This window comes from Mustelus asterias, chromosome 18 (genome assembly GCF_964213995.1).
Source record: "Mustelus asterias chromosome 18, sMusAst1.hap1.1, whole genome shotgun sequence".
NCBI lineage: Eukaryota > Metazoa > Chordata > Chondrichthyes > Carcharhiniformes > Triakidae > Mustelus > Mustelus asterias.
The window spans coordinates 16,209,448-16,236,627 of NC_135818.1; the positions used below are offsets into that span (position 1 = coordinate 16,209,448).

A 27,180-nucleotide genomic window follows, 5' to 3' on the forward strand; every position below is an offset into this window, starting at 1 on the left:
TAGGTGCATTGGCCGTGCTAAATTCTCCCTCCGTGTACCCAAACAGTGTGGCGACTAGGGGATTTTCACAGTAACTTCATTGCAGTGTTAATATAAGCCTACTTGTGACACTAAATAAATTTTAAAAAAGAATGATGGGCACAGGGTCTTGACTTGCCAGCGTGTGAGGCAGGAGGTTGATTGCCTGCCTGCAGTGGTGAAAGTATAATTTGGCCAGTCTTAGAACCATAGAAAAGTTACAGCACAGAAAGAGGCCATTCAGCCCTTTTTGTCCATGCCAGCCCAAGGACATGATGTGGAGATGCCGGCGTTGGACTGGGGTAAACACAGTAAGGAGTCTAACAACACCAGGTTAAAGTCCAACAGGTTTATTTGGTAGCAAACGCCACTAGCTTTTGGAGCGCTGCTCCTTCGTCAGGTGAGTGGAAGATCTGCTCATAGGGCATCCAGATATCCTTTCTAATCCCACCATCCTGCACCCGGCCCATAGCCCTGTAGCTAACAACACTTAAGGTGCAGACCCAGTTTATAAAGTTTATTTATTAGTGTCATAAGTAGGCTCACATTAACATTGCAATGAAGTTACTGTGAAAATCCCTAGTCGCCACCCTTTGCTTGGGCCAAGCAATGAAAGTATCGGACCCATTTCACCCAGGGAGCTATCATTTTGACATCCAAGAGTCAGAAGTTACTGGGTGAGAACATGCCGTCCCCCCACACCGCCCCCCCCCGCCGCCCCACCCCCAACATCCCCCCACACCCCCCGGCCACTGGTGGTGATTTAACCTGAGGATCACCACATCTCGGGCGAGGGGCAGTGTTGTGAAGGTGGAGCCTTCATGAATAACATGTTTGGTTTGGTACAAGATACATGGTACAAAACTGCACCCTTAATTCACTGCAACACAATAACATCTAGAAGTCTGACCACTCTTCATGGAATCTTCTGTTTTAACCTTGTGTATATATAAAAAATACACGGTGGCATGTTCTCACCCAGCGACCTCTGACTCGTGGATTAATGTTTAAGTGTCAGGCAAGTTGCAAAGAAGATTTACGCAGATGATCCCAGGTCTGAGAGATTTGTAACCTCAGCCAGGAAAGACTGAGAAAGCTGGGACACTTTTCTCTGGAAGAAAAGTGGTGACCTGACTGAGGTCTTTAAAATTATGAAGGGGTCCGATAAAGCGGTTGAAGAGATGTTTTCATGTGCGAGGGAGTCTAAAACTAGAAACCGTAAATATAAGAGGGTCACGAACGGCAAGTAAGCCTCACAAATGCCAGGCACTGACCCTCTCCAACAAGAGAGGATCTAACCATCACCCCTTGACATTCAGTGGTATTATCATTGCTGAATCCCCCACAATCAACATACTAGGAGTTACCACTAACCAGAAATTGAACTGGACTAGCCATATAAGTACCAGAGTGACTAAAGTCCAAAAGATGTGCTGGTTAGGTGCATTGGCCAGGCTAAATTCTCCCTCAGTGTCCCCACATAGGTGCCAGAGTGTGGCGACTAAGGGATTTTCACAGTAACTTCATTGCAGTGTTAATGTAAGCCTACTTGTGACACTAATAAATAAACTTTTTAAAAAGTAGGTCAAAGGTTAGGAATCCTGTTACCTCCTGACTCCCCAAAGCCTGCCCACCATCGACGAGGCAAAAGTCAGGAATGTGATGGAATATTCCTCACTTGCTTCCAACAACACTCGAGAAGCTTGATAATATCCAGGACAAAGCAGCCCGCTTGATTGCTACTCCTTCCGCAAACATTCAATCCCTTCACCACCGATGAACAGTAGCAGCCGTGTGTACCATCTACAAGAGGCGCTGCAGCAACTCACCAAGGTTCCTTAGGCAGCACTTTCCAAACCCACGATCACTATCATCCAGAGGGACAAGGGTAGCAGATACCGGGGAACACCACCATTTGGAGATTCCCCTCCAAGTCACTCACCATCCTGACTTGGAAATATATCGCTGTTCCTTCACTGTTGCTGAGTCAAAATCCTGGAACTCCCTCCCTAACAGCACTGTAGATGTACCTACACCTCAGGGACTTGCAGTGTTTCGAGAAGGCAGCTCACCACTACCTCCTGAAGGGCAGCTAGGGGATGGGCAATAAATGCTGGCCTAGCCAGCAATGCTCACATCGCTTAAATTAATTTTTTAAAATCCAGTAAGGGATTAAGGAGAAAATTGTTAGGAGGGTATTGAAAATGTGGAACTTGCTACCGCATGGCATCAAGGTGCAAAGCTTGAATATATTGAAGGGAAAGTTAGATATATGAGGGAGAAATACAATAGAAGTTTGCGCAGATGGGGTTAAATGAAGTGGAGTGGGAGGAGGCCTGCACAGAGCATAAGAACCAGCATGGGCTTGCTAGGCCGAAAGGCCTGTTTCTGTGCTGTAAATTCCTATTTAATTCTATATAAATAATGCTGGGTCCTGCACCCAAAACATCATTTAGTTTCCAGATGCTTCAGCCAGCTGCTGTGAGGCAGAAACACCTCCGGTTAATCTCCATCATGTGCAGCATAAATCCAAAATAAAACGTTCCCTTCCAGACGATGGTTCACCATCACAAGGAAATGTGGTTCAGCTGCTGTGTGGTTGGCCAGCTAAAATTTCGGCTCGCTGCTAAATCATGGGTTTGGCTGTCCAGATGCACGCTTGACTCCGAGCCGGAAGGTTGTGGGATCAAAGGTTGTGGGATCAAAGCCCGTGTCAGCGATCGGAGCACATACTCTTGACGCCTGCCAAGGGTGTACAGAACCATCGGAGGCACTTTCTTTTGGGCACCACATTAAACCAAGGCCCTGCCAGTCTGCTCAGCTGCACATTAATGATCCCCGTGGCACCATTTGAAGTTTATTTATTCATATCACAAGTCAACTTACATTAACACTGCAATGAAGTTACTGTGAAAATCCCCTAGTCGCCACACTCCTGTTCGGGTACACTGAGGGAGAATTTAGCATGGCCAATGCACCTAACCAGCACGTCTTTCGGACTGTGGGAGGAAACCGGGGCACCCGGAGGAACCCCACGCAAACACGGGGAGAACGTGCAAACTCTGCAGAGACAACGACCCAAGCCGGGAATCGAACCCGGGTCCCTGGTGGCGAGATAGGGTGTTGACTTGGCCAATGCTTGTCGCTCGATCAGATTATCTTGGCTATTATCATATTGTTTATGTGGTTAATCGGTTGCTAAATAACTATGGGGCGGCACAGTGGTCAGCACTGCTGCCTCACAGCGCCAGGGACCCGGGTTCCTGGCTTGTGTCACTTCTGTGGGGGATCTGCACGTTCTCCCCGTGTCTGCGTGGGTTTCCTCCGGGTGCTCCGGTTTCCTCCCACGGTCCGAAAGATGTGCTGGTTAGATGCGTTGGTCTTCTAAATTCTCCCTCAGTGTACGCTGAGGGCGGCATGGACAAGTTGGGCCAAAGGGCCTGTTTCCATGCTGTAAACCTCTATGACCCTACCCGAAGGAGTGTCGGAGTGTGGCGACTCGGAGATTTTCACAGTAACCTCATTGCAGTGTTAATATAAGCCTACTTGTGACACTAATAAATACACTTTCTGCTTCAAGAAAGCCTTTGGGCATGGTGGTGAAAGGCATTGTATGAATGCGACACACTCTCTCTGAAACTCAAGTATTTTACATTTCCTGGTTTGCAATCAGATTGCGTGGCATCTCTGAGCATGTGCCCCAGCACCAACAGCCTTTGTTTGTTTGTTGAAACTGGGTGATCCAGACTGTTAGAACAGGCTGCGTCTTGTTCTGAAGGAAGCCTTGGGTTAAATATCACTGCAGATGCTCGATAGTCCTCCGTACGCTCTGCCCGATGTTGGTGCTCCGTGCCGAGAGGTGAGCTTTTCTGGTAGCTTGGTGGTTAAAGGTGGCACGCCACTGGTGGGGCTGACCGGGTGGTCCAGGGCTCCAAGTTCCCACCCCGTCCCCCCCCCACACTGAGTCAGCTTTTCTGAGATCAGAGAGGCAGCTGAGTTCTTGCAGCGTGTCTCCACGCCCCTGAGTTAAAGAGGGGAAGTCAACCAAAGTTCCTGCTTGCTTGTAAATTGTAGGCGTTGGCCCCATATGGGATGGGGCTGGAGCATGAAGCTTCACCGAGTCAAAGAGCCACTGGCACAGTCTGAGGTCACGCATGGATGCAACCAGTCTGCTGCCACTATCCCAATTCGCACTCATTCATCCAGTGTCCCAGGTGCTCACTGGTCTACTTTGATTTGATTCATTGTTGTGACATGCATTGGGGTCCAGTGAAAAGTATTGTTTCCTGCGCGCTATACAGACAAAACATACTGTTCATAGAGTACATAAGGGAGAAGGAAAGACTAGGGTGCAGAATGTAGTGTTAGCGTCACAGATAAGGTGTAGAGAAAGATCAGCTTAATATCAGATAAGACCATTCAAAAGTCCGATGGCAGCAGGGAAGAAGCTGTTCTTGAGTCGGTTGGTACGTGATCTCGGACTTTTGTATCTTTTACTCGACAGAAGAAGATGGAAGAGAGAATGTCCGGGGTGCGTGAGGTCCTTGATTATGCTGGCTGCTTTACTGAGGCACTGGGAAGTGTAGACAGAGTCAATGGATGGGAGGCTGGTTTGCGTGATGGATTGGGCTACATTCACAACCCTTTGTAGTTTCTTGTGGTCTTGGGCAGAGCAGTAGCCATACCAAGCTGTGATACATCCGGAAAGGATGCTGTCTGTGGTGCATCTGTAAAAGTTGGTGAGAGTTGTACTGGACATGCTGAATTTCCTCAACCTTCTGAGAAAGTAGAGGAGTTGGTGGGTTTTCTTAACTATAGTGTCGGCATGGGGGGACCAGGATAGATTGTTGGTGATCTGGACAACTGGAAACTTGAAGTTCTCGATCATCTTCACTTCATCACCGTTGATGTAGACAGGGGCATGTCCTCCACTTCGCTTCCTGATGTTGATGAGATTCAGACTACCAGAACCTCTATTTTCAAATTCTCACCCTTATGTACAAATCCCTCCATGGACCCTGCCAATCCCTAACTCTGTAACCTCCTCCTGAAGCCCTGCGACTCTCCGAAAAATCTGTCTCTCTCTAACTCTGGCCTTCTGTGTGTCCCCGATTTTGATGGCCCCGTCGCTCGTAGCCAGGCCTTCAGATGCCTAGGCCCTAAGCCTTGGAATTCCCTCCCTGAACCTCTCTGTCTCTCTCATCTCCTTTCAGATGCTCTTTCATACCACCTTGTTGACCATAGAATCCCTACAGTACAGAAAGAGGCCATTCGGCCCATCGAGTCTGCACCGACCACAATCCCACCCAGGCCCTACCCCCATATCCCTACATATTTTACCCACTAATCCCTCTAACCTACGCATCTCAGGACACTAAGGGGCAATTTTTAGCATGCCAATCAAACTAACCCGCACATCTTTGGACTGTGGGAGGAAACCAGAGCATCCGGAGGAAACCCACGCAGGCACGAGGAGAATGTGCAAACTCCACACAGAGAGTGACCCAAGCCGGGAATCGAACCCGGGACCCTGGAGCTGTGAAGCAGCAGTGCTAACCACTGTGCTACCGTGCTGCCCATAACCAAGTTTTGACCAAGCATCCAATTTCTCCAGATGTGGCTTTGTGTCAAATTCTGTGTAGTCGCACTTGGGTGAAGTGCTTTGTGATGTTTTACTGAATTTTATTACATTAAAGATGGAATTAAGATGTACGTCATTATTTTTGTCCAGTCCTAGCATGGGAGCTGTTTCTCCCTCTTTCTCCCTATGTGCATTCACACAATCCTCGAGTCTACGCCTCCTCCCTATTTAATACCCCCACCTTGCATATATTGGTGGGTTCCCTCCCACAGTCACACACAGCCCCTCTCCTCGCTGCAATAGGTACCTTGCTGCTGACCCCTCAGTCCAGGTTAGTCTCCTAGGATCAGAGAAGGTTTAACGCACAGAAAGAAGCCGCTCTGGAATTAAACATTGACCTCCTGGGCACAACTGGGAGTAAAATCCAAGACAAAAATCATTGGGAAACCAGTCATTTGTACTTTATTTTTCCCCATTTTCTTTTTATAAAAACATTGACCCCTCTGCCCAATCCCCTCTAATCTCCCACACACACAGCAAATCCACCTAACCTGCACATCTTTGATTTGATTTGATTTATTATTGTCACATGTATTAACATACAGTGAAAAGTATTGTTTCTTGCACGCTATGCAGACAAAGCATACCGTTCATAGAGAAGGAAATGGGAGAGTGCAGAGAATGAAGTTTTAGAAGCATAGAACGAGAGTATAAGATAGAATTAGAAGGTATGCTGGGCACAGCTTGTAAGAAGTCGCCTCACTCCGGTGCCATCTTGGAATAATTAATTGGACACTAAGGGTCAATTTAGCGTGGCCAATCCACCTAACCTGCATTTCTTTGGAGTGTGGGAGGAAATCGGAGCACCCGGAGGAAAACCCACGCAGACACGGGGAGAACATGCAAACTCCACACAGACAGTGACCCGAGGTTGGAATCGAACCCGGGTCCTTGGCGCTGTGAGGCAGCAGTGCTAACCACTGTGCCGCTGTGTAAACACTGTCTCTAAAGCGGAATTCTGGAGTCCGGTTTGGGATCCGGGCAACATGAGGTAATTGTAGCTGGCTTTGATCCAATGCAGTGGGTTTCCTCACTTCAGGTATGAGCTTGTTGGAGATAGGCTAATTGATAGAGACTGATCATCATAATTAGTCACTAAGTCCTTTATTGCTGTATCATGTGACTTCCCAGATGTTGTACTCGATGGACCTTGGACTTCCCTCATCTTAGCTAAACAGTATGCTATCCAATTGACAGCGATAAAGAATGGATTCATGGCCCAAGTCTTCTGAATGAAGCAGCAAACTGAAGCCCCATCTGCCCTCTTGGCTGTAGGAAGGAGATGGCTCAGTGCTATTTGAAGAGCATCCAGGGGAACTCTCCCTCCTGACCTGGCCAGTCGACATGACTACAAACATAATTATCTGGCCATGTATCACAGGGATATTTATTGGGATCTTGCTGTGTGCAAAGTGGCTGCCACGTTATCTCCACTACAACACTTCCCAAGTATTTAATTAGCTGCAGTGTTTTGTGATGTCTGAGGCAGCAGAAGTGTAAAAATGTCACAAACAAAAACAGAAAATGCTGGAAAATCTCAGCAGGTCTGACAGCATCTGTGGGGAGGGAATAGCGCCAACATTCCGAGTCTTGATGACCCTTCATCAGAGCTGAGAGCAAAGACAATCAGTGGAAGTTTATACTTGAGGATGGGGGTGGGGGAGAGGGGGTGGAATGGGACAAAGGGAATGTAAATGAGGATATAGAAGGCTGAAAAGGTGCTAAAAGTGTCCATTAAGTGATCAGAATGCGTGAATGGCAGAACAGAGGTACAGATTGTTAAAGGACTGAAGGGTCATCTAGATTCTAAACGTTGGCGCTATTCTCTCCCCACAGATGCTGTCAGACCTGCTGAGATTTTCCAGCATTTTCTGTTTTTGTTTCAGATTCTAGCATTCGCAGTAGTTTGCTTTTATATTACTGTAGAAGTGTCCTTCCTTATAAATGTGTGCATTGGCAGAAAGGTCAATAAATGGACACGAATAAACCTGCCACAAATCATTGGCAAAAGAGATGGGCTGGGCGGCGATAGTGAGGGAGGGATACAGGAGTGTATGCAGATACTGGACTAAAAAAACTCCCTGGGCTCTCTGGGAATGCATGAGGAGGTGGCACGGTGGCACAGTGGTTAGCACTGCTGCCTCACAGTGCCAGGGACCTGGGTTCGATTCCCGGCTTGGGTCACTGTCTGTGTGGAGTTTGCACATTCTCCTCGTGTCTGCGTGGGTTTCCTCCGGGTGCTCCGGTTTCCTCCCACAGTCCAAAGATGTGCGGGTTAGGTTGATTGGCCATGCTAAATTGCCCCTTCTTGTCAGGGGGACTAGCTAGGGTAAATGCATGGGGTTATAGGGATAAGGGCCTGGGTGGGATTGTGGTTGGTGCAGACCCGATGGGCCACTGTAGGGATTCTATGATTCTATGAACAGGCCGAAGACTGATTTGTGATTATTGTTGTGATTATTCACAAATATTGGCAGGTGCTGCTAAGCTCAAACTAATGACCTTCGCACATCTCAAGACTTTATCACATTCTTACATTGCAACAGTGCATTTCAAAAGTACTTTATTGGCTGCTAAGGTCAATGGAACGTTACGTGGTTGTGAAAGGTGCTATATGAATGCATATCTTCCTTTTTCCCCAAAGCAATTTATGGCCAACTAAATACTTGTTGAAGTATAAAATCAACGCTCGCAATGCCAGAAACAGCAAGCTCCCACAAACTGCAATATGATCATGGACAGGTAACCCAGTGATGGGCAAGCTGGGCTGGTGAGTGGGCCGCATCAGTGCCCCCCCCCCGCCCCGCCCCCCCCTTCATTTCAGTGAGCCACAAGATTGTCCACAAGCTATGACCCTGTGAATAGGGTTAAATATGTTTAATACACGCTGAATATTTCATAACGAGTTATAGAAAATGCTTCATCATTCAGAACTGTCATCAATTTCAAATGGTGTAAACGAAAGAAATATTGGACACAGAGGGAGCGCACGGCTCTCTCAGTCAGTATCGTGAGCAATCAGCACGCACCTCACTTCACGTGTCCTTGCTTTACGTGCCTAAGGAGTGTTATGGCTCAGTGGAATTATCACTGGACTAGTAATCCAGAGACTCAGGGTAATGTTCTGGGGACCTGGGTTCGAATCCCACCTCGGCAGATGGTGACATTTGAATTCAATAAAAATCTGGAATTAAGAATCTACTGATGACCATGAAACCATTGTCGATTGTCGGAAAAACCCACCTGGTTCACTAATGTCCTTTAGGGAAGGAAATCTGCCGTACTTACCTGGTCTGGCCTATATGTGACTCCAGAGCAATGTGGTTGATGCCCTCTGAAATGGAGGGCAGTTAGGGATGGGCAATAAATGTTGGCCCACCCAGTGACACCCACATCCTGTAAAAATAAAAAATTGGTAATACTGCGATTCGTTCCAAATGACGTGACAGAAACCAGCAGAAACGGGCAACGCTGTGTGTTGGCGATGATCAACAAAATGTCTTGCGGTCTGCACTCAGAACCCTGATGGGGGAAGCAGGTTGCCCACCACTGTTCTAGCTCTTTCAAAGAACCAAGGCGAGTTTGATGGGCCGAATGTCCTTGGTCTGTATGATTCTATGAGCCTTTACTTCAGGAGAACCAATCTCCAATGGATGTCAAGTTGAAGATCCTCCAACTTCATGCTTGGCACTCCCATGGTCGGAGAGATTTCTGATCACAAGACGGTATCCCTTGAACGTATCGGATGGATTTACTGTTATCAAGAGTCTTGTTTAGCCTGTCACATCTTTACTCGCAGTAGTGTCCTCCTATTCCAGTAATGCTACTGAGGTTTTCCAGCTTCCAGTCCTGTGATTGGGCAGGCAGCATCGGGAGACCACCCACTAGGCACAGAGGTGGCCAATTAAGAGGCTGTATGAGACCACAAGACATAGGATGTAGGCCATTCAGCCCATCGAGTCTGCTCTGCCATTCAGTGAGATTGTGATCTGATGTGATCATCCTCAACTCCACTTTCCCACCTTATCCCCGTAATCCTCGATTCCCTTACTGATTAAAAATCTGTCAGTCTCACCCTTGAACATTCTTAACGAGGCAGCCTCTACAGTCTCCTGCGAGAAAGAGTTCCGCAGATTCATTACCTCTGTGTGTGGTAAAATTATAGAACTCCTACAGTGCAAAAGGAGGCCATTTGGCCCATTGAGTCTGCACCGACCACAATCCCATCCAGGCCCTATACCCGTAACCCCACATTTTTACCCTGATAATCCTCCTGACAGGGTCAATTTAGCATGGCCAATCAACCTAACCTTTGGACTGTGGGAGGAAACCTGAGCACCCGGAGGAAACCCACACAGACACGGGGAGAACATGCAGACTCCGCACAGACAGTGACCTAAGCCGGGATTCGAACCTGGGTCCCTGGCGCTGTGAGACAGCAGTGCTAACCACTGTGCCACCGTGCCGCCCCTGGTTATTTTGATCAGATACCCTTTCAGCCATCTAAACTCCAGCCAATGCAAACCACGTTTCTGCAATTTGTTTATATCGTTCAACCCCTAAGCCCATTGTTCTGGTCCATTGAGACAGGACCCAAGGCGGATCATAGTACTCCAGTTGAGATCTGACTGAGACTTTGGAAAAGTCTAATGTCCTTTAGGGAAGGAAATCTGCCGTCCTTACCTGGTCTGGCTTACATGTGACTCCAGAGCCACAGCAATGTGGTTGATGCTGAAATGGAGGGCAGGTTAGGGATGGGCAATAAATGCTGACCCGGCCAGTGACACCCACATCCCGTAAAAAATTTTTTAAATGGCTTCCACATTTATTATTCCAGGCTCTTGGGCTGAATTCTTTTGTCTTTCAGGCACGCACACGCTCGGCAGGCCTGAAAACATGTATACCGCCATGGTCAACTCCGGTGCGCAATTTAACTCCAGCTGACCAAAGGGCAGCATGGCGGCACAGTAGTTAGCACTGCTGCTTCATAGCGCCAGGGACCCATGTTCAATTCCATTGGGTCACTGCCTGTGTGAAGTTGGCATGTTCTCCCCGTGTCTGCATGGGTTTCCTCCGGGTGCTCCGGTTTCCTCCCACACTCCAAAGATGTGCGGTTTCGGTTGATAGGCCATGCTAAATTAGTGTCAGGGGGATTAGTGGGGTAAATATGTGAGGTAACGAGGATAAGGCCTGGATGGGATTGTTGTCAGTGCAGGCTCGATGGGCCAAATGGCCTCCATCTGCACTGTAGATTCATCGATTCTAAATGTCGATTACCAAGATTGGAGGAGAGTAACCATCATGGTGCCCCTAATACATAGAGGATACGGGCGCCACGGTAGCACAGTGGTTAGCACAGCTGCCTCACAGCGCCAGGGACCTGGGTTCGATTCCCGGCTTGGGAATGCTAAATTGACCCTAGTGTCAGGGGATTAGCAGGGTCAATATGTGGGGTTACGGGAATAGGGCCTGGGTGGTATTGTGGCCGGTGCAAACTCAATGGGCTGAATGGCCTCCTTCTGCACTGTCGGGATTCAATGAGAAAAGGTATTGCTGGAATATTGAAAAAGAGATTTGCACGTTAAGGTGCTTTTCATGACCACTAGCTGTGTGAAAGCACTCTTGAAAGTGTAGTGACAATTATCAGAAAGGCAGCAGCTAATTTCCTGCACAGTTGTACAATGTGCTCATCAGATTTTTGTGTGTGATGTGGATTGAGGGTTAAATATTGGCCCAGGGCACTGGGGGAAGGGGGGGTCACTCCTCTGGTCGTCTTCGAAGCAGTGCCCTGCGACCTTGCATATCCAGCTGAGCGGGGGCCCCTCTTTCCAAACCCTGTGGGGCTCTGGTCTGAAATATAAGAGCTGGGTGGAGATTATTAGTGCACAGTTTCTTGAGAAGCGAGCCTTGCTTCGCTCTGCATTGCTTCCCCCCCCCCCCCAACCATCCCTACAGTAATCTCAAGGTAATCCTCGTAACTGAAACAGTAGAAACGCGTTAAGGAGATCACTACAAAGACTTTAATGAAGGACATGTTTCCAAGTCAGAGGCGAGGTGATCGACATCTTTCACCCGTGGGTGGCACAGTGGTTGGCACTGCTGCCTCACAGCGCCAGGGACCCGGTTTCAATTCCCAGCCTTGGGTCACTGTCTGTGTCGAGTTTGCACATTCTCCCCGTGTCTGCGTGGGTTTCCTCCGGGTGCTCTGGTTTCCTCCCAGTCTGAAAGACGCGCTGGTTAGGGTGCATTGGCCGTGCTAAATTCTCTCAGTGTACCCGAACAGGGGCCGGAGTGTGGCAACTCATGGATTTTCACAGTAACTTCATTGCAGTGTTAATTTAAGGCTACTTGTGGCACTAATAAATAAACTTTTAACTTTAAACATTAAAACTTTAATCAGTGAGGGTTTAAAGTTTAATGGCAGTTGACCTGGTTTACAAAGGCCTCCAGTTTCTAAAGGTTCTGTATTCTCTTTGTTCAATTTTCCCCCTGTGCTAAGTGGTTAGCACATTTACCTCCTCGTTCCAGAGACTTGAGCCCGCAATCCAGGCTCGCACTCCTGCGCAGCGCTGAGGGAGTGCTACACTGTCAGACGCGCCATCTTTTGGACGATTCACTAAAACCGAGATCTCGCCGTCCCTCTTCATAGAAATCGTAGATCCCCACAGTGCAGACAAAGGCCATTCGGCCCATCGAATCTGCATCGACAACAATCCCAGCCAGGCCCTATCCCTGTAATTCCGCATATTTACCCTGCTCATCTCTCTAACTTGTGCATCCTGGGACACTAAGGGGCAATTTAGCACGGCCAATCCAACTAACCTGCACATTTTTGGACTTTGGGAGGAAACCAGAGCACCCGAAGGAAACCCACGCAGACACGGGGAGAATGTGCAAACTCCACACAGACAGTGACCTGAGGTTGGAATTGAACCCGGGTCCCTGGCACTGTGAGGCAGCAGTGCTAACCACTGTGCCACCCTCTTGAGTGGATGTAAAAGATTTTACCGCACAGTTTGAAGATGAGCAGGAGATGAGTTTGGTGTCCTGGCCAACATTCATCCATGAACCAACATCACTGAAATCACAGGTTATAACAGTGGTGGGCAACCTGTGGCCTGGGGACCACATGCGACCCATCTGGGTTCTTAGTGCAGCCTGAGAGACATTTTGTTGACCGTTGCCCACGCGTAGCCAGAATCTGCCATGTAATTTCTTTCCTCGTGGTTTTACTAAAGTGATTTGCACTTGAAGCAAGGGCCAGTGAAGTGAGGTGCATGCTGATTGTTCACAACATTGACTGTGAAAGACGAGCATTCCCTTTGTGTCCAAAGTGTCAATATTTCTATTATTTTTGAAGTTGACGAGAGTTCTCTTACCATATGAATATCTATAAACTTGTTATAAAATATTCAGGGTGTATTAAATGAATTTAATCCTATTCCTGGGGTCATAGTTTATGGACAATCTTGTGGCTCACTGAGATGAGGGGGGGAGGAGGGTGGGGGGGGGCACTTATGCAGCCCACTCAAAAGCCTTGCCCATCACTGGGTTACCTGCCCATGATCATATTGCAGTTTGTGGGAGCTTGCTGTTTCTGACATTGAGAGAGTTGACTATACTATAGTTAACAACTACTTAGTTGGCCATAAATTGCTTTGGGGAAAAAGAAAGGCTTGCATTTGCATAGCGCCTTTCACAACCACAAGATGTTCCATTGAGCTTTACAGCCAACAAAGTACTTTTGAGATGCACCATTGCAATGCAGGAATGTAATAAAGCCGTGAGATGCGCGAAGGTCATAATTTTTGAATTTAGTATCTGCCAATAGATGGGGATAATTATGCTAAGGTCTTTCACTGTTTATGCACTCCCAGGGAGAGCTCGGGGAGTTTGTTAATGTAATGACTCAGGCTGCCCGACTGGAAAGGAACATTGTTTATTACAGGATGCAAAGTAAAAACACTGCTGTGGTGTACACACCCAAGTTGCTGTCTGGCACTGCAGTTCAGCAGGCCCAGTCCTGGGCCTGCCTTATAAAAGGTTTAGGTAAGGATCCAATTGGGCAGGCCACTGTCTGTTACCAAGGTAACATATACTCAATGAGCCCCATGGGAACATCAATCAGTGATTTCCCCATGGACTTTGTAGGGGTTATCACAATTAATGGAGTATCTGCATGATCTCCAGCATCAATGATGGGCCAAATGATCTCCTGTAATAGTATACCAGGTCCGTATCTCTGAGGTGAGGAATTATAAAATGTCCTTTGTTTCTTCTTTCCCCTGCCAGAATCTCCCAGGACATCTTCCACCTCTTCCTTGAGCAGCCATGACAGGATGTCCACAGTCACCGCCTCCACCAGCTCTACGTCAGTCAACACCGACTGCTCGGACAGTGAGCGGCCGGTGAGTGCCAGCTCCTCGGGCTCTTTGCAGGATTGCCGTGGCCCCTTTGGGACCCCGCCCCTCGGCAGCCAGTTCCTGGAGGCTGGGCCCCCGATGGAGGAATGCGTCCGAGTGGAGCTGGCTCCGCCCCTGCGTGCGCTGAGGGCCGACCGCACGTGCAACAACAACAACAACAGGTCGGACCGCATGAGCGTGGATGGCAACTACTTCCCGGTCCCTTTGTCTCCCATAGCAACCAGGGCCATGGCCCCCAACCCCAAGCTGTCGTACGTGGACAGGGTCGTCATGGAAATAATTGAGACGGAGCGGATGTATGTGCAGGATCTGCGGAGCATCATTGAGGTGGGTGTCTAACATTCCCGCACCACTTCCATTGACAGGACAAGATCCACAGAGCTAAATGTCAATGAGGTTGGAATCTTATTGGAAGAAAGCAGGAGATATCAACTCGAGATGAACCGGGAGATGGGGATGATGTTAGCATTGATCCCTTAATTGAAAATAAATATTTTCATGGCTATTGCGAAGGAATGGGAGTGTGAATAAAGATAGTTCTTTCAATGAACTGACAGAGGCATATTAACATTGGAACAGGATTAGGCCATTCAGCCCATCGAGCCTGCTCCACCATTCAATATGATCATGGCTGATTGGAGACTTCAGTGCCTTTTACCCACACTATCCCCATAACCCTTTATTGTTCATCAGAAATCTATTCATCTCTACCCTAAATACACTCACTGACATCATCCCAAAGCCTCTGGGGCAGGGAATTCCAAAGATTCACAACACTCTGCGTAGAAGAAATCTCCTCATCTCAGTCCCAAGTGATTTCCCCCTTATTTTGAAATTGTGCTCCCTGATTTTAGACACCCCGACCAAGGGAAACATCTCACCTGCATCTACCCTGTCTATTCATTCAAGTACTTTGTAGGTTTCAATGGCGTTAATTCTCATTCTTCGAACTCGAGAGCATACAGATCCAGTTTGCCCCAATCTCTCTTCATAAGACAGTCCTGCCATCTCCAGAGCAAGTAATGGGCTGAGTGGCCACCTTCATTGTGTTAATTCCACCCTCCTCCCCTGCACATCACCCTCCATCTGCCATCTTGCTGCCCACCCACTTAACCTGCCTATATCTCTTTGCTATCTCTGTGTCCTCCCCACAGCTCACTTTTCTGCCTTGCTTGGTATCACCAGCAAATTTAGATACACTACACTCTCTCTCTTTATCTTCATGAATACAGTCCCCAGCACTGTTTGATCCTTGCAACACTCCACTAGTCACAGTCTGACACCTTGAAAATGTCCCATCTAGGCACAATCTTTGCTTTCTGTCCGTTAACCAATTCTATCCATGCTAATATATTACCCCCGACTTCATGAGCCGTTCTCTTGCCTGTCAACGCTTTGTGTGGCACCTTATTGAATGCCTTTCAGAAATCTAGATATACTACCTCTACTAGTTACCCTTTATCTACCCTACTAGGTGCATCCTCAAAAAACTCAAATTTGTCGAACAGGATTTCCGTTCTGTAAAACCATGTTGACTTGTTTTAACCACACTACACTTTTCTATGTGCATTGTTAAGACTTCCTTAATAATAGGTTCCAGTATCTTCCCAATGACTAGTTAAGAAAATTGACCTGTAGTTCCTCCTTTTCTCTCTTCCTCCTTTCTTGAAAAGCATTTGCCAACTTCCAGTCTAAAATTTTGGAAAATCATAGCTGGAACATTGACTATTTCTGCAGCTATCTCTCGTAGGACCCTAGGGTGCAGGTCTTCAGCCCCTGGGCATTTGTTGCATTTTAGTCCCTTAAGTTTCTCCAACACTCTTTCTTTGCAGGTATTAATTACCTTAGTTTCCTAAAAGGTTTTAGCCCCGAGGTTACGGGTCTGCTTCTGGTGTGAAACTTGTGTTATTACTGTGAAAACAGACAGCAAATACGTGTTCAGTGTCTCTCCCATTTCATCATTCCCCACGATAACTTGGTTTGTCTTTACTTCCAAGGTGGAAGCTCTTTAGTTACTCTCTCCTTTTTTTATATCATTAGAAAGCATTTAGGAATCTGTTTTTATATTTCTGGCTAGTTTACTCCCATATATTCTATTTTTTCCCTCTATCAGCTTTTTGGTTCCCCCTGCTAGATTCTAAAGCAGTTCCAATCCTCAGACTTCCTGTTCCTTGCAACATTATAAGCCACTGCTTTTAATCTAATATTATTAATAATATTATCCCGAGTGAGCTACGGATGGATCTTTCTCACTGAGCTTTTGTTTTCCAACTGCATGCACTTTTGAGCATTTTGAATTATTTCTTTGAATGTTTCCCACAGCTTACTTGGGTGGCACAGTGGTTAGTGCTGCTGCCTCACAGCGCCAGGAATTCGGGTTCGATCCTCTACTTGGGTCACTGTCTGCACGTTCTCCCCGTGTCTGCGTGGGTTTCCTCCGGGTGCTCCGGTTTCCTCCCACAGCCCGAAAGACTCGCTAGTTAGGTGCATTGGCCGTGCTAAATTCTCCCTCAGTGGACCCGAACAGGCACCGGAGTGTGGCGACTGGAGGATTTTCACAGTAACTTTGTTGCAGTGTTAATGTGAGCCGACTTGTGTTACGAAGTTAATCCCGTTTACCTTGCTTCATAATCTGTTAGTGTTTGGAAAGGTGTTTATTGTTCTGCATTATATTAATGAACCTCTAAATGTTAAAGCCCAGACACTCGCTTTAAGTGAATAATTGACAAGTTATTTCATCTAACCAACCGGGAACTTTAACTAAACAAGTAATATATCAATTAATGTAAGGTTTGACTGGAACGCTGTTCAAATAAATATAAAGACCATTCATTATCAAACAATAATACTAACTTAGTCACTCTCAAAAAAAGTATGTACAAACAGGTTGTGTGGCTTTGGGGAACAAAACCTTTGGAGTTCTTCTGTCGATGTCGCTGTCGGTAAGCTCTTTCTGATTTGGTATCCTGCTGATAGATAGATGGAGATTTCTCCAAAGATATATTTTTTAGCTGGCAGAGAGCTGCTCTTGCCCTCTCTACATGTTGAGAGGTGGCAGCTTTTCAGTTCAACTCAACTGAGCTAACTAACTCTCACTCAACTACAGGCAGGCAGTTGTGTTCCCATTTTTATATCCCTGATGACCTATCAAGTTTCTATACCAAGATTGGTCTGATGTTGTCAACAACAGCAAATTCAAATTTGATAGGTTCCTGACGGCTGAGTGTTTTCTTTAAACTGATAGGCTGTCAAAAAGCAAGAGCCTGTTACCAAGGCAACCCTGATGCTTGGTCCTGGTTACAAATGTTGCAATCTGTGTACCCTGTGTGCTTGCATTTTAAACATCCAAGCATTGACACAAAACCAGCTTTTAAAGGGACCACATCTCGCAAACTCAACTTCACAACACTTGTGACACTAATAAATAAACTTTATCCAACATCAGCATGTTCTGCACCAATGTTGGTGTCCATTTGGCCCAAAGTGTTGGAAAATGGCCCCCCTCAAACCCCCTTTATACTTCTGCTGAAGTTTAACGCCAGCCCCTTCAAGGCAAGTTGCTACTGAACAATCTCCAAAGTTAGCTTGCTTGAAGTTTATTTACAGTCCTGGCTGGAAATCAGAAGCCAGGTTTGTTTGTGGGATGGTTAATTAAGAGTTTTCGGACATTGTGGCTCCAGTACTTTCTGCCCCTGGAGCGATTTCTGTGACTGTCTGCAGGAGATGACATCAACACCGTATTGTGACGGCCAGGAAGCACGGACATAAATATAGCTTCTGCTCTAAGTGTGTAATCACTTGTGGATTACACGGTGGCACAGTGGTTAGCACTGCTGCCTCAAAGCGCCAGGGACCCGGATTCAATTCTGGCCTCGGGTCACTGTCTATGTGGAGTTTGCACATTCTCCCCTTGTCTGTGTGGATTTTCTCCAGATGCTCCAGTTTCCTCCCACAGTCCAAAGATGTGTGGGTTAGGTGGATTGGCCATGCTAAATTGCCCCTTTGTATCAGGGGATTAGCCGGGTAAATATATGGGGTTATGGGGGTAAGGCCTGGATGGGATTGTTGTTGGTCCAGACTCGATGGACCAAATGGCTTCCTTCTGCACTGTAGGATTCTATGAAATGTTGGAAATCTTGCAGCAGCCATTTTATACATGGCTGCATTTGCGGCCAACGCCGTGTCTGCGCAGTTGCTGGCTGATGACAGGCCCAGGTTAGCAGCCGCCATATTTATTGAGGGCAAAGTTCAGCTAGGCGCATGTGTGGCCATCACTGGCAGCAGGAAGGGAAAATGTGGTGAATTTCTATCCTGGACTGACGGTGATGGATTTGGGAAATTCCTTTTGGAGAGGCTGGTGAGAAACATTCAACAACGTGACTGGATTATATCCGAATAGGAAAAGAATGGAGTTCCAGGATGCAGGGTCTGGGAGTGACATCATTGGATTTCTGTGCATGTGGAGCAGTGCTCGTGTGCAGATGGCTATCGGCGGCCATCTTGCACGGCCTTATTGCTTTGGCAGGAGACACAGTGTTTATACAGTTTTTTACTTTATTTATTATTGTCACAAGTAGGCTTACATTAACACACTATGCAAATCCCCTAGTTGCCACACTCCGGCACCTGTTCGGGTACACTGAGAGAATTTAGCATGGACAATGCACCTAACCAGCACATCTTTCACATTGTGGGAAGTAACCCTCGCAGACATGGGGAGAACATGCAGACTCAGCACAGACAGTGACCCAAGCTGGGAATCGAACCCGGGAACCTGGCGCTGTGAGGTAGCAGTACTAACCACTGTGCCACTGTACCACCCTACACAGCAAGGTTCCATGAACACCATTAAATGGTTACATGATAATCTCTTTGTAATGTTGGTTGAGTGATGCACATTGCCCAGGATCCCTTGCTTCCTTTGAAGTAATGCTATAGGATCTTTTTAATCCATCTGATAGGGCAGACGGGCCTCTGTGATGGTGTTGGCTGTGCAGCTCTGGAGTGCCAGATAAGATTGTGGGCTCAGATCTCTGGAGTTGTACTTGAACCTATATCTTCTGAGCCAGCTGGAGTCAATAGGAATCAGGGGGGAAAGCTCTCCGATGGTTGGAGTCATACCTGGCCCAGAGGAAGATGGTTATGGTCATTGGAGGTCAATCTTCTCAGCTCCAGGATATCACTGGAGGAGTTCCTCAGGGTAGTGTCCTTGGCTCAACCATCTTCAGCTGCTTCTTCATTGATCTTCCTTCCATCATAAGATCAGAAGTGGGGATGTTTGCCGATGAGAGAGAAGAAGGTTAAGAGATGACTTAATAGAGGCATACAAGATGATCAGAGGATTACATAGGGTGGATAGTGAGAGCCTTTTTCCTCGGATGGTGATGACTAGCACGAGGGGACATAGCTTTAAATTGAGGGGTGATAGATATAGGACAGATGTTCGAGGTAGGTTCTTTACCCAGAGAGTAGTAAGGGCGTGGAATGCCCTGCCTGCAGCAGTAGTGGACTCGTCAACATTAAGAGCATTCAAATGGTTATTGGATAAACTTATGGATGATATTGGAATAGTGTATATTAGAGGGTCTTTAGATTGGTTCCACTGGTCGGCGCAACATCGAGGGCCGAAGGGCCTGTTTTGCGCTGTAATGTTCCAAGTTCTATGTTCTATTAGTTCACTTCCTGTTCACATCTGAGCCTGACTGTGGACTCATTGGAAATTTCTAAAATATGTACTGGATGTGCAAAACTCCATTTTAAAAGCATCTCATCTCACTTTGTCACGAGATAACTGGGTTCTGTTATTTTAATGAAGATTTTCAGAATGAGTTCTGCTCTACCAGTCCCCTTTGTGCAGTCTTCATCCATCAGAGAGGCGGAGACGTTTAAGATAGCGAGGAGGAGAACTTTATTTTCTCGCCGATGCTGGCGGGTCGGTGAAATTCCCTCTGCCGGGGAGCAGTGGAGGCAGGGCCATTGAATATTTCTTAAGGTTGAGTTATAGATTTAAAGTTTATTTATTAGTGTCACAAGTAGGCTGACATTAACACTGCAATGAAGTTACTGCAAAAATCCTCTAGTTGCCACACTCCTGTTCGGGTACACTGAGGGAGAATTTAGCATGGCCAATGCATCTAACCAGCATGTCATTTGGACTGTGGGAGGAAACCGGAGCACCCGGAGGAAACCCATGCAGACACGGGGAGAACGTGCAGACTCCACACAGACCAAGCCAGGAATCGAACCCGGGTCCCCAGCATTGTGATGCAGCAGTGCTAACCATAAGACATAGGATTAGGCCACTTGGCCCATCGAGTTTGCTCCACCATTCAATCATGGCTGATTTTTCTTTTCTCATCCCCATTCTCCTGCCTTTTCCCCAAAACCCCTGATCCCCTTATTAATCAAGAACCTATCTATCTCTCTCTTAAAGACACTCAATGACCTGGCCTCCACAGCCTTCCGCGGCAAAGAGTTCCACAGATTCACCACTCTCTGGCTGAAGAAATTCCTCATCTCTGTTTTAAAGGATTGTCCCTTTAGCCTGAGGCTGTGCCCTCTGGTTCTAGTTTTTCCTACTAGTGGAAACATCCTCTCCACATCCAACCACTGTGCCACCATGCCACCCTGATTGACAAGGGGGACAAACGTGGTAGGGGTGGGTCAGGAGAGTGGCGTTAAGGTCACAATCGGATCAACCAGTGATCTTATTAAATAGAGGCTGGAGGGCTGAATGGCCTAATCCTGCTCTGAACTCACATGCTCACAAACCTCTCGCCTGCCCTTTGACATCAAGGGTCGTAAGACTGACTCTTTTAACTTTGCCTCTGACTCTACAAATATTGTGCGGATGCTGGAATGCTGTGGCTTTTGTTGTATTCTGCTAAGGTCATTAGTTTGCATCTGAGAGGCAGCCTCGCAGTTTGGATTGGGACTGCCCTTTGGACCTTGTTTAAACAAAGAATTTATTATATCAGCCGCGATACAGCATGTTGAACAGGAATGCACCTTCGGAGAGGGCGCGGAGGAGATTTACCAGCATTCTGCAAAGGATGAGAGACTCTGGTTGTGTAGAGAGACTGGAGAGGCTGGGTTCCTCCTCCTTAGAGAGGAGTAGGTTCAGGGGAGATTTAAAAGAGATTTTAAATTATGAGAGGTTTCGATGGAGTGAAGAGGGGGAGAAACTGTTTCCATGGCAGGAGAGTTGGTAAGCAGAGGGGACAGATTTAATTTGCTTTATTATTGTCACATGTATTAGTATACAGTTAAAAGTATTGTTTCTTGCACACTATACAAACAATGCATACTGTTCATAGAGAAAGAAAGGAGAGAGTGCAGAATGTAGTGTTACAGTCATAGCTAGGGTGTAGAGAAAGATCAACTTAATACGAGGTAGGTCCATTCAAAAGTCTGATGGCAGCAGGGAAGAAGCTGTTCTTGAGTCTGTTGGTACGTGACCTCAGACTTTTGTATCGTTTTCCCAACTGACGAAGGAGGAAGAGAGTATGTCTGGGGTGTGTGCAGTCTTTGATTATGCTGACTTCTTTTGGGAGGCTGGTTTGCGTGATGGACTGGGCTACATTCACGACCCTTTGTAGTTTCTTGCGGCCTTGGGCAGAGCAGGAGCCATGCCAAGTTGTGATACAACCAGGAAGAATGGTTTCTGTGGTGCATCTGTAAAAATTAGTGAGACTCGTAGCTGACATGCTAAATTTCCTTAGACTCCTGAGAAAGGAGAGGTGTTGGTGGGCTTTCCTAACTATAGCGCAGGCATGGAGGGATCAAGACAGGTTGTTGGTGATCTGGACACCTAGAAACTTGAAGCTCTCGACCATTTCCACTTTGTCCCCGTTGATGTTGGCAGGAGCATGTCTGATTTAAGGTCATTTTCAAAAGAACGAGAGGAGAAAGTTTTTATATGCAGCAAGTTATTGTGATTGGTTGGGGCGGCAGGGGTTGGTGGAAGCTGATTCACCAATAACTTTCACAGTGGAATTGGACAAATGCTTGGGAAGCCAACTCTTAAAGGATCACAGACAAAGAGTGAGGGAAGTGGGACGAATTGGGTGACTGTTCTTCCCAGAGTTGGCACAGATGCGGGAGGCCAAAAGGCCTCTTGTTTTTTTTTTGCTGTATCACTCCACGATCACCCCCTGGTTACTCTGCATTCCCCGACAGCGTTCCTCTCTGCCAACCTCACTTGCTTGTTGCATTCAGCTTTGAGTTTCCCACAGACCGACACAGAAATCCAGCAGAAAGTCGGCCGCCAGCATCCAGCTACTAAAATTGTGGCCCTCGAGAATATAACCTGACTGCCCCCGGAAACATCCCTGGATATGATCGGTCCTCATAAGGACCATCAACATCTCAGCACAGAGCACAGTCGACCGAACGGGTCCCCTTCTGTGACCTGAATGTTCTCCTTTGTAAATGTGTGCACGGGCATTGTCGTAACTCGTTGCTGTATACCAAAAAAAGTGGCATGAATTTGGAAAACCCCTCTCATAATCCAGAGGAATAGTGGTTGCTCCCTCCCGCAAAATCTCTGGTTGCGGAACTGTGTCAAAACTGTGTGTACAGCTGCTCCAGTGAATAGGAGTCAGGTTTTTCCTCATTCACCCACACCCTAGTCACTCATCTCCTCCCCTCCTGACCCCGTTCTCCCTCTCCAGTTCACTCTACACGGATTCATAGCACCATAGAATCCCTACAGTGCAGAGGGAGGCCATTTGGCCCATCGAGCCTGCACTGACCACAATCCCACCCAGGCCCTATCCCCGTAACCTCACGTATTTACCCTGCTAGTCCCCCTGACACTAAGGGGCAATTTTGCTTGGCCAATCAACCTAACCTGCACATCTTTAGAGCGTGGAAGGAAACCGGAGCACCCGGCGTAAACAGGGAGAATGTGCAAACTCCACACAGTCACCCGAGGCTGGAATTGAACCCAGGTCACTGGCGCCGTGAGGCTTTATTCATGTAACTTAGAATTGTGCATTCACTCAGTGGGTGACTGATGCACCTTACGAACCTAGTTCTTGATGCCCCAGGTTCCTTAGCAAGCGTTTTTGAGTGACCACTTAGTGAGGTGCTCAGTTACTTTACCCCCGGTGCCATGATAATGCTGGTGAGGTTTCTCCGTACTCCTTAGCAAGTATGACCCAATGTATTTATCATAAACTAGAGCATGGTTTCATGCTGAATGAATTGAGGAGTGAGTCTATCCAGCCCTGTGAGTATGATCTCCTCCACCAAAGAGGGCAGGTGAGAGTCAACCACATTGCTCTGGCTCTGGAGCCAGATGTAGGCCAGACCAGGTCAGGGCAGCAGATTTCCTTCCCTAAAGGACTTTGATTTGTCACATGTATTAGTATGCAGTGAAAAGTATTGTTTCTTGCACGCTATACAGACAAAGCATACCATTCATAGAGAAGGAAAGGAGAGAGTGCAGAATGTAGTGTTACAGTCATAGCTAGGGTGTAGAGAAAGATCAACTTAGTGCAAGGTAGGTGCATTCTTCCCTGATGGCAGCGGGGAAGAAGCTGTTCTTGAGTCGGTTGGTACGTGATCTCAGACTTTTGTATCTTTTTCCTGACGGAAGAAGGTGGAAGAGAGAATGTCTGGGGTGCATGGGCTGCTTTTCCGAGACAGCGGGAAGTGTAGACGGAGTTATTGGATGGGAGGCTGGTTTGAGTAACGGACTGGGCTTCATTCATGAACCTTTGTCGTTTCTTGAGGTCTTGGACAGAGCAGGAGCCATACCAAGGACATTAGTGAACCAGATTGGTTTTTCCAATAATACACAATGGTTTCACGGTCATCAGTAGATTTTTAATTCCAGATTTTTTAATGAATTCAAATTCCACCATCTGCCGTGGCGGGATTCGAACCCCAGTCCCCCGAACATTAGCTGGGTTTCTGGATTAATAGTCGAGTGATAATACCACTAGGCCATCACCTTCCCACCAGCTGTGGTGTTAACATTATCTCAACAGCTGTGAAGCACTTGCCAAACGTTTGGAGAATCTAGCTAAAGATTTGAAAGGTGCACATATGTATAGTGTTCTGACATCATAAAATGCTTCACTGTCCATGAAGTGTTGTTGCTGCTGTACTCTGAAATGTAGCAGGATGTTTGTGGGATCTTGCTCTGTGCAAAGAGCATTGCGATGAAGTCTAGATAATCTTTCCTTTTGGTGTTGATTGAAGGATAAATACTGATCAGCATGCCAGGGAAAACATCACCTCCCCCCCTCCCCCATTTTTCTTTGAGATAGTGCCTCAAGATCATTCACATTCACTGAGGGCAGATGGGACCTCGGCACCACCTCCGACAGTGCAAGGCATCCCTCCGTACTCCATTGGGAGATTCTCCCTTGATTATGAGTGCACGCCTCTGAAGTAGGACTTGAACCCAGAACGTTCTGACTTCGAGGCAAGCGTACCCACTGTGCCACATACGGCTGACTCGGGTGGCACAGTGGTTAACACTGCAGCCTCACAGCGCCAGGGACACAAGTTCAATTCCGGCCTTGGGTCACTCAGTGTGGAGTTTGCACATTCTCCCCGTGTCTGCGTGGGTTTCCTCCGGGAGCACTCCGGTTTCCTCCCACAGTCCAAAGATGTGCGGGTTCGGTGGATTGGCCATGCTCAATTGACCCTTGTTTCAGGGGGATTAGCTAGAATATGTGGGGTTATGGGGATAGGGCCTGGGTGGGATTGTGGTCAGTGCAGGCTTGATGGGCCCAATGGCCTCCTTCTGCACTGTGGGGATTCTATGATTTGAGTGTCTAATGGGAGTCAATAACTGAAAGAAAGAAAGTCAGCCTGTTGAGAGGTTCAGAAATAAAGCTACTTGTATTCACCGCGAACCTTAATCCTTGTTGCGTTGCGGTGACCTCCAGGGATTCACAAAGACATAAACACAATGGGATTGATTTAAGAGCGGGGAAATGGCCGGCGCCTATGGAACCGGTGGTGAGCAGCAACATCGGGGTTGCAGGGGGGAATCTGTCTGTGGTCGGACTGAATCCTGAACTGTCAGACTGCTCCAGACATCAGAGTTTAAACATTAACACAACTTACTAGTGAGCGGCTGCTCCCAAGCGTTGTAAATCAGCTGCAAAGCCTGAGGCCTAGAATCCCCTTCAAATATAGTGCCCTTCCTGCACCTCAGAGGCCTTCAACTGAAAAGTTGTCCAATCTTTGGTTTGCTGCAGACGATTTCCTGCTTTCTCAGTTTAGCTTGTGGTTATGTTTCTTCCCAAGGTGGATACCTATCTATTGAAGTGGTTCACGTTGGGTGAGACTGCGACAGCAAACCTGAACAGGCCCTCAATTTGCCAAAATCCTCACTAGGCCCTTTCCCCAACTCCAGATTAAGCAAGGAGGGATGGGATTGGGTGATGCACCAGGCTAGATTAAGGTTGCCGTCGCTCCATGATTATCAGGAATTTAAGGTTGATTTGCTGCGTGCTGCTTCTCGTAACTCTGGAGAAAAATCAGAGGTGCCTTCTTCTTAAAAAAATGTCATTTATTTTCCATTTACTTTGAACACTACCGTTTAGAAGTTATATCACCACCCTGAGCTCGAGGGCAGTTAGAGATCGGTGACAAGTGTTGGCCTTGCCAGCAATGTTCGGATCTTGCAAATTAATTTCAAAAAAAGTTTATTTATTAGTCACAAGTCGGCTCACATTCACATTGCAATGAAGTTACTGTGAAAATCCTCTAATCGCCACACTCCGGCGCCTGTGCGGGTACACTGAGGGAGAATTTAGCATGGCCAATTCACCTGACCTGCACATCTTTGGACTGTGGGAGGAAACCGGAGCACCCGGAGGAAACCCACGCAGGCAAAGGAAGAATGTGCAAACTCCACAAAGACAGTGTCCCAAGCCGGGAATCGAACCTGGGTTCCTGGCACTGTGAGGCAGCAGTGCTAACCGCTGTGCCAGTTATAAATAGCTATAAATATTGGGAGTAAGACTTTTTGACAGTCAAATATAATCTAGTTGGGCAAAAAGAGTCTTTGTTCAGGGGCTGAGGGAAGGCTGTACCACATGAGGACGAACATATCAGACAAAATAATCTCCCCCTCAATGCCAACAAAATGAAGGAGATGGTCCTCGACTTCAGGAAGTGTAGTGGAGGACATGTCCCTGTCTACATCAATGGGGACGAAGTAGAAATGGTGAGGAGCTTCAAGTTTTTAGGTGTCCAGATCCCAACAACCTGCCCTGGTTTCCTTCCCCCCCCCCCTAGAAAACCCACCAATGCCTCTCCTTTCTCAGAAGACTAAGGAAATTTGACATGTCAGCTACGACTCTCACCAACCTTTACAGGTGCACTATAGAAAGCATTCTTTCTGGTTGTATCACAGTTTGGTATGTCTCCTGGTTTGCCCAAGACCGCAGGAAACTACAAAAGGTCGTGAATGAAGTCCAGTCCATCACGCAAACCAACCTCCCATCAACCAACCTCCCACCTCGGACATTCTCTCTTCCACCTTCTTCCATCGGGAAAAAGATGCAAAAGTCCAACCGACTCGAGAACAGCTTCCTCCCTGCTGCTGTCAGACTTTTGAATGGACCTACCTCGCACAAAGCTGCCCTTTCTGTACACCCTCGCTATGACTAACACTCCCTCCTTTCCTTCTCTATGAACAGTATGCTTTGTATAGTTCGCAAGAAACAAAACTTTTCACTGTATACTAATACATGTGACAATAACGAATCAAATCAAATCAAACAATGGCAGAAACCATGGAAGGGATATGGTGGTCGGAGGCAAGGGTTGCATGAGATGGAACCTTCGAGGATGCGACCAACCAGTGTTGGAAAATGTGGGTCATCTTTGGGAAATGGGCCTCGGCTGAATGGGCGGAAGTCTGTTTGCCGCCAGGGATCTTGTGTACATTTGAGATTTGAGTGTTCAGTGCCGTTCACAATGAGTGCTGCCTGATGACATAACCACCTTAATGTGACGTTGAAATATAAGCACGTCCGCTGAGGCAATACTCGTATGATCCTGGGAGTGTGGGGGGTGGGGAATTGTGACTCCTTGCTCTTGTTTGTTAATGTGGTCGGAGTGGCCTCA

At 47.2% G+C, this 27,180-nt stretch overlaps 1 protein-coding gene across 1 annotated transcript in view; it reads left to right on the top strand.

Annotated features, from left to right (window-relative positions):
• LOC144506884 (pleckstrin homology domain-containing family G member 3-like) overlaps positions 1-27,180 on the top strand; it is a 151,016-nt gene that overhangs the window by 67,155 nt on the left and 56,681 nt on the right. Inside the window, exon 2 of the mRNA XM_078233240.1 lies at positions 13,952-14,409. Within this exon, the coding sequence (XP_078089366.1) occupies positions 13,952-14,409 (458 nt within the window). The remainder of the gene's footprint in view (positions 1-13,951; positions 14,410-27,180) is intronic.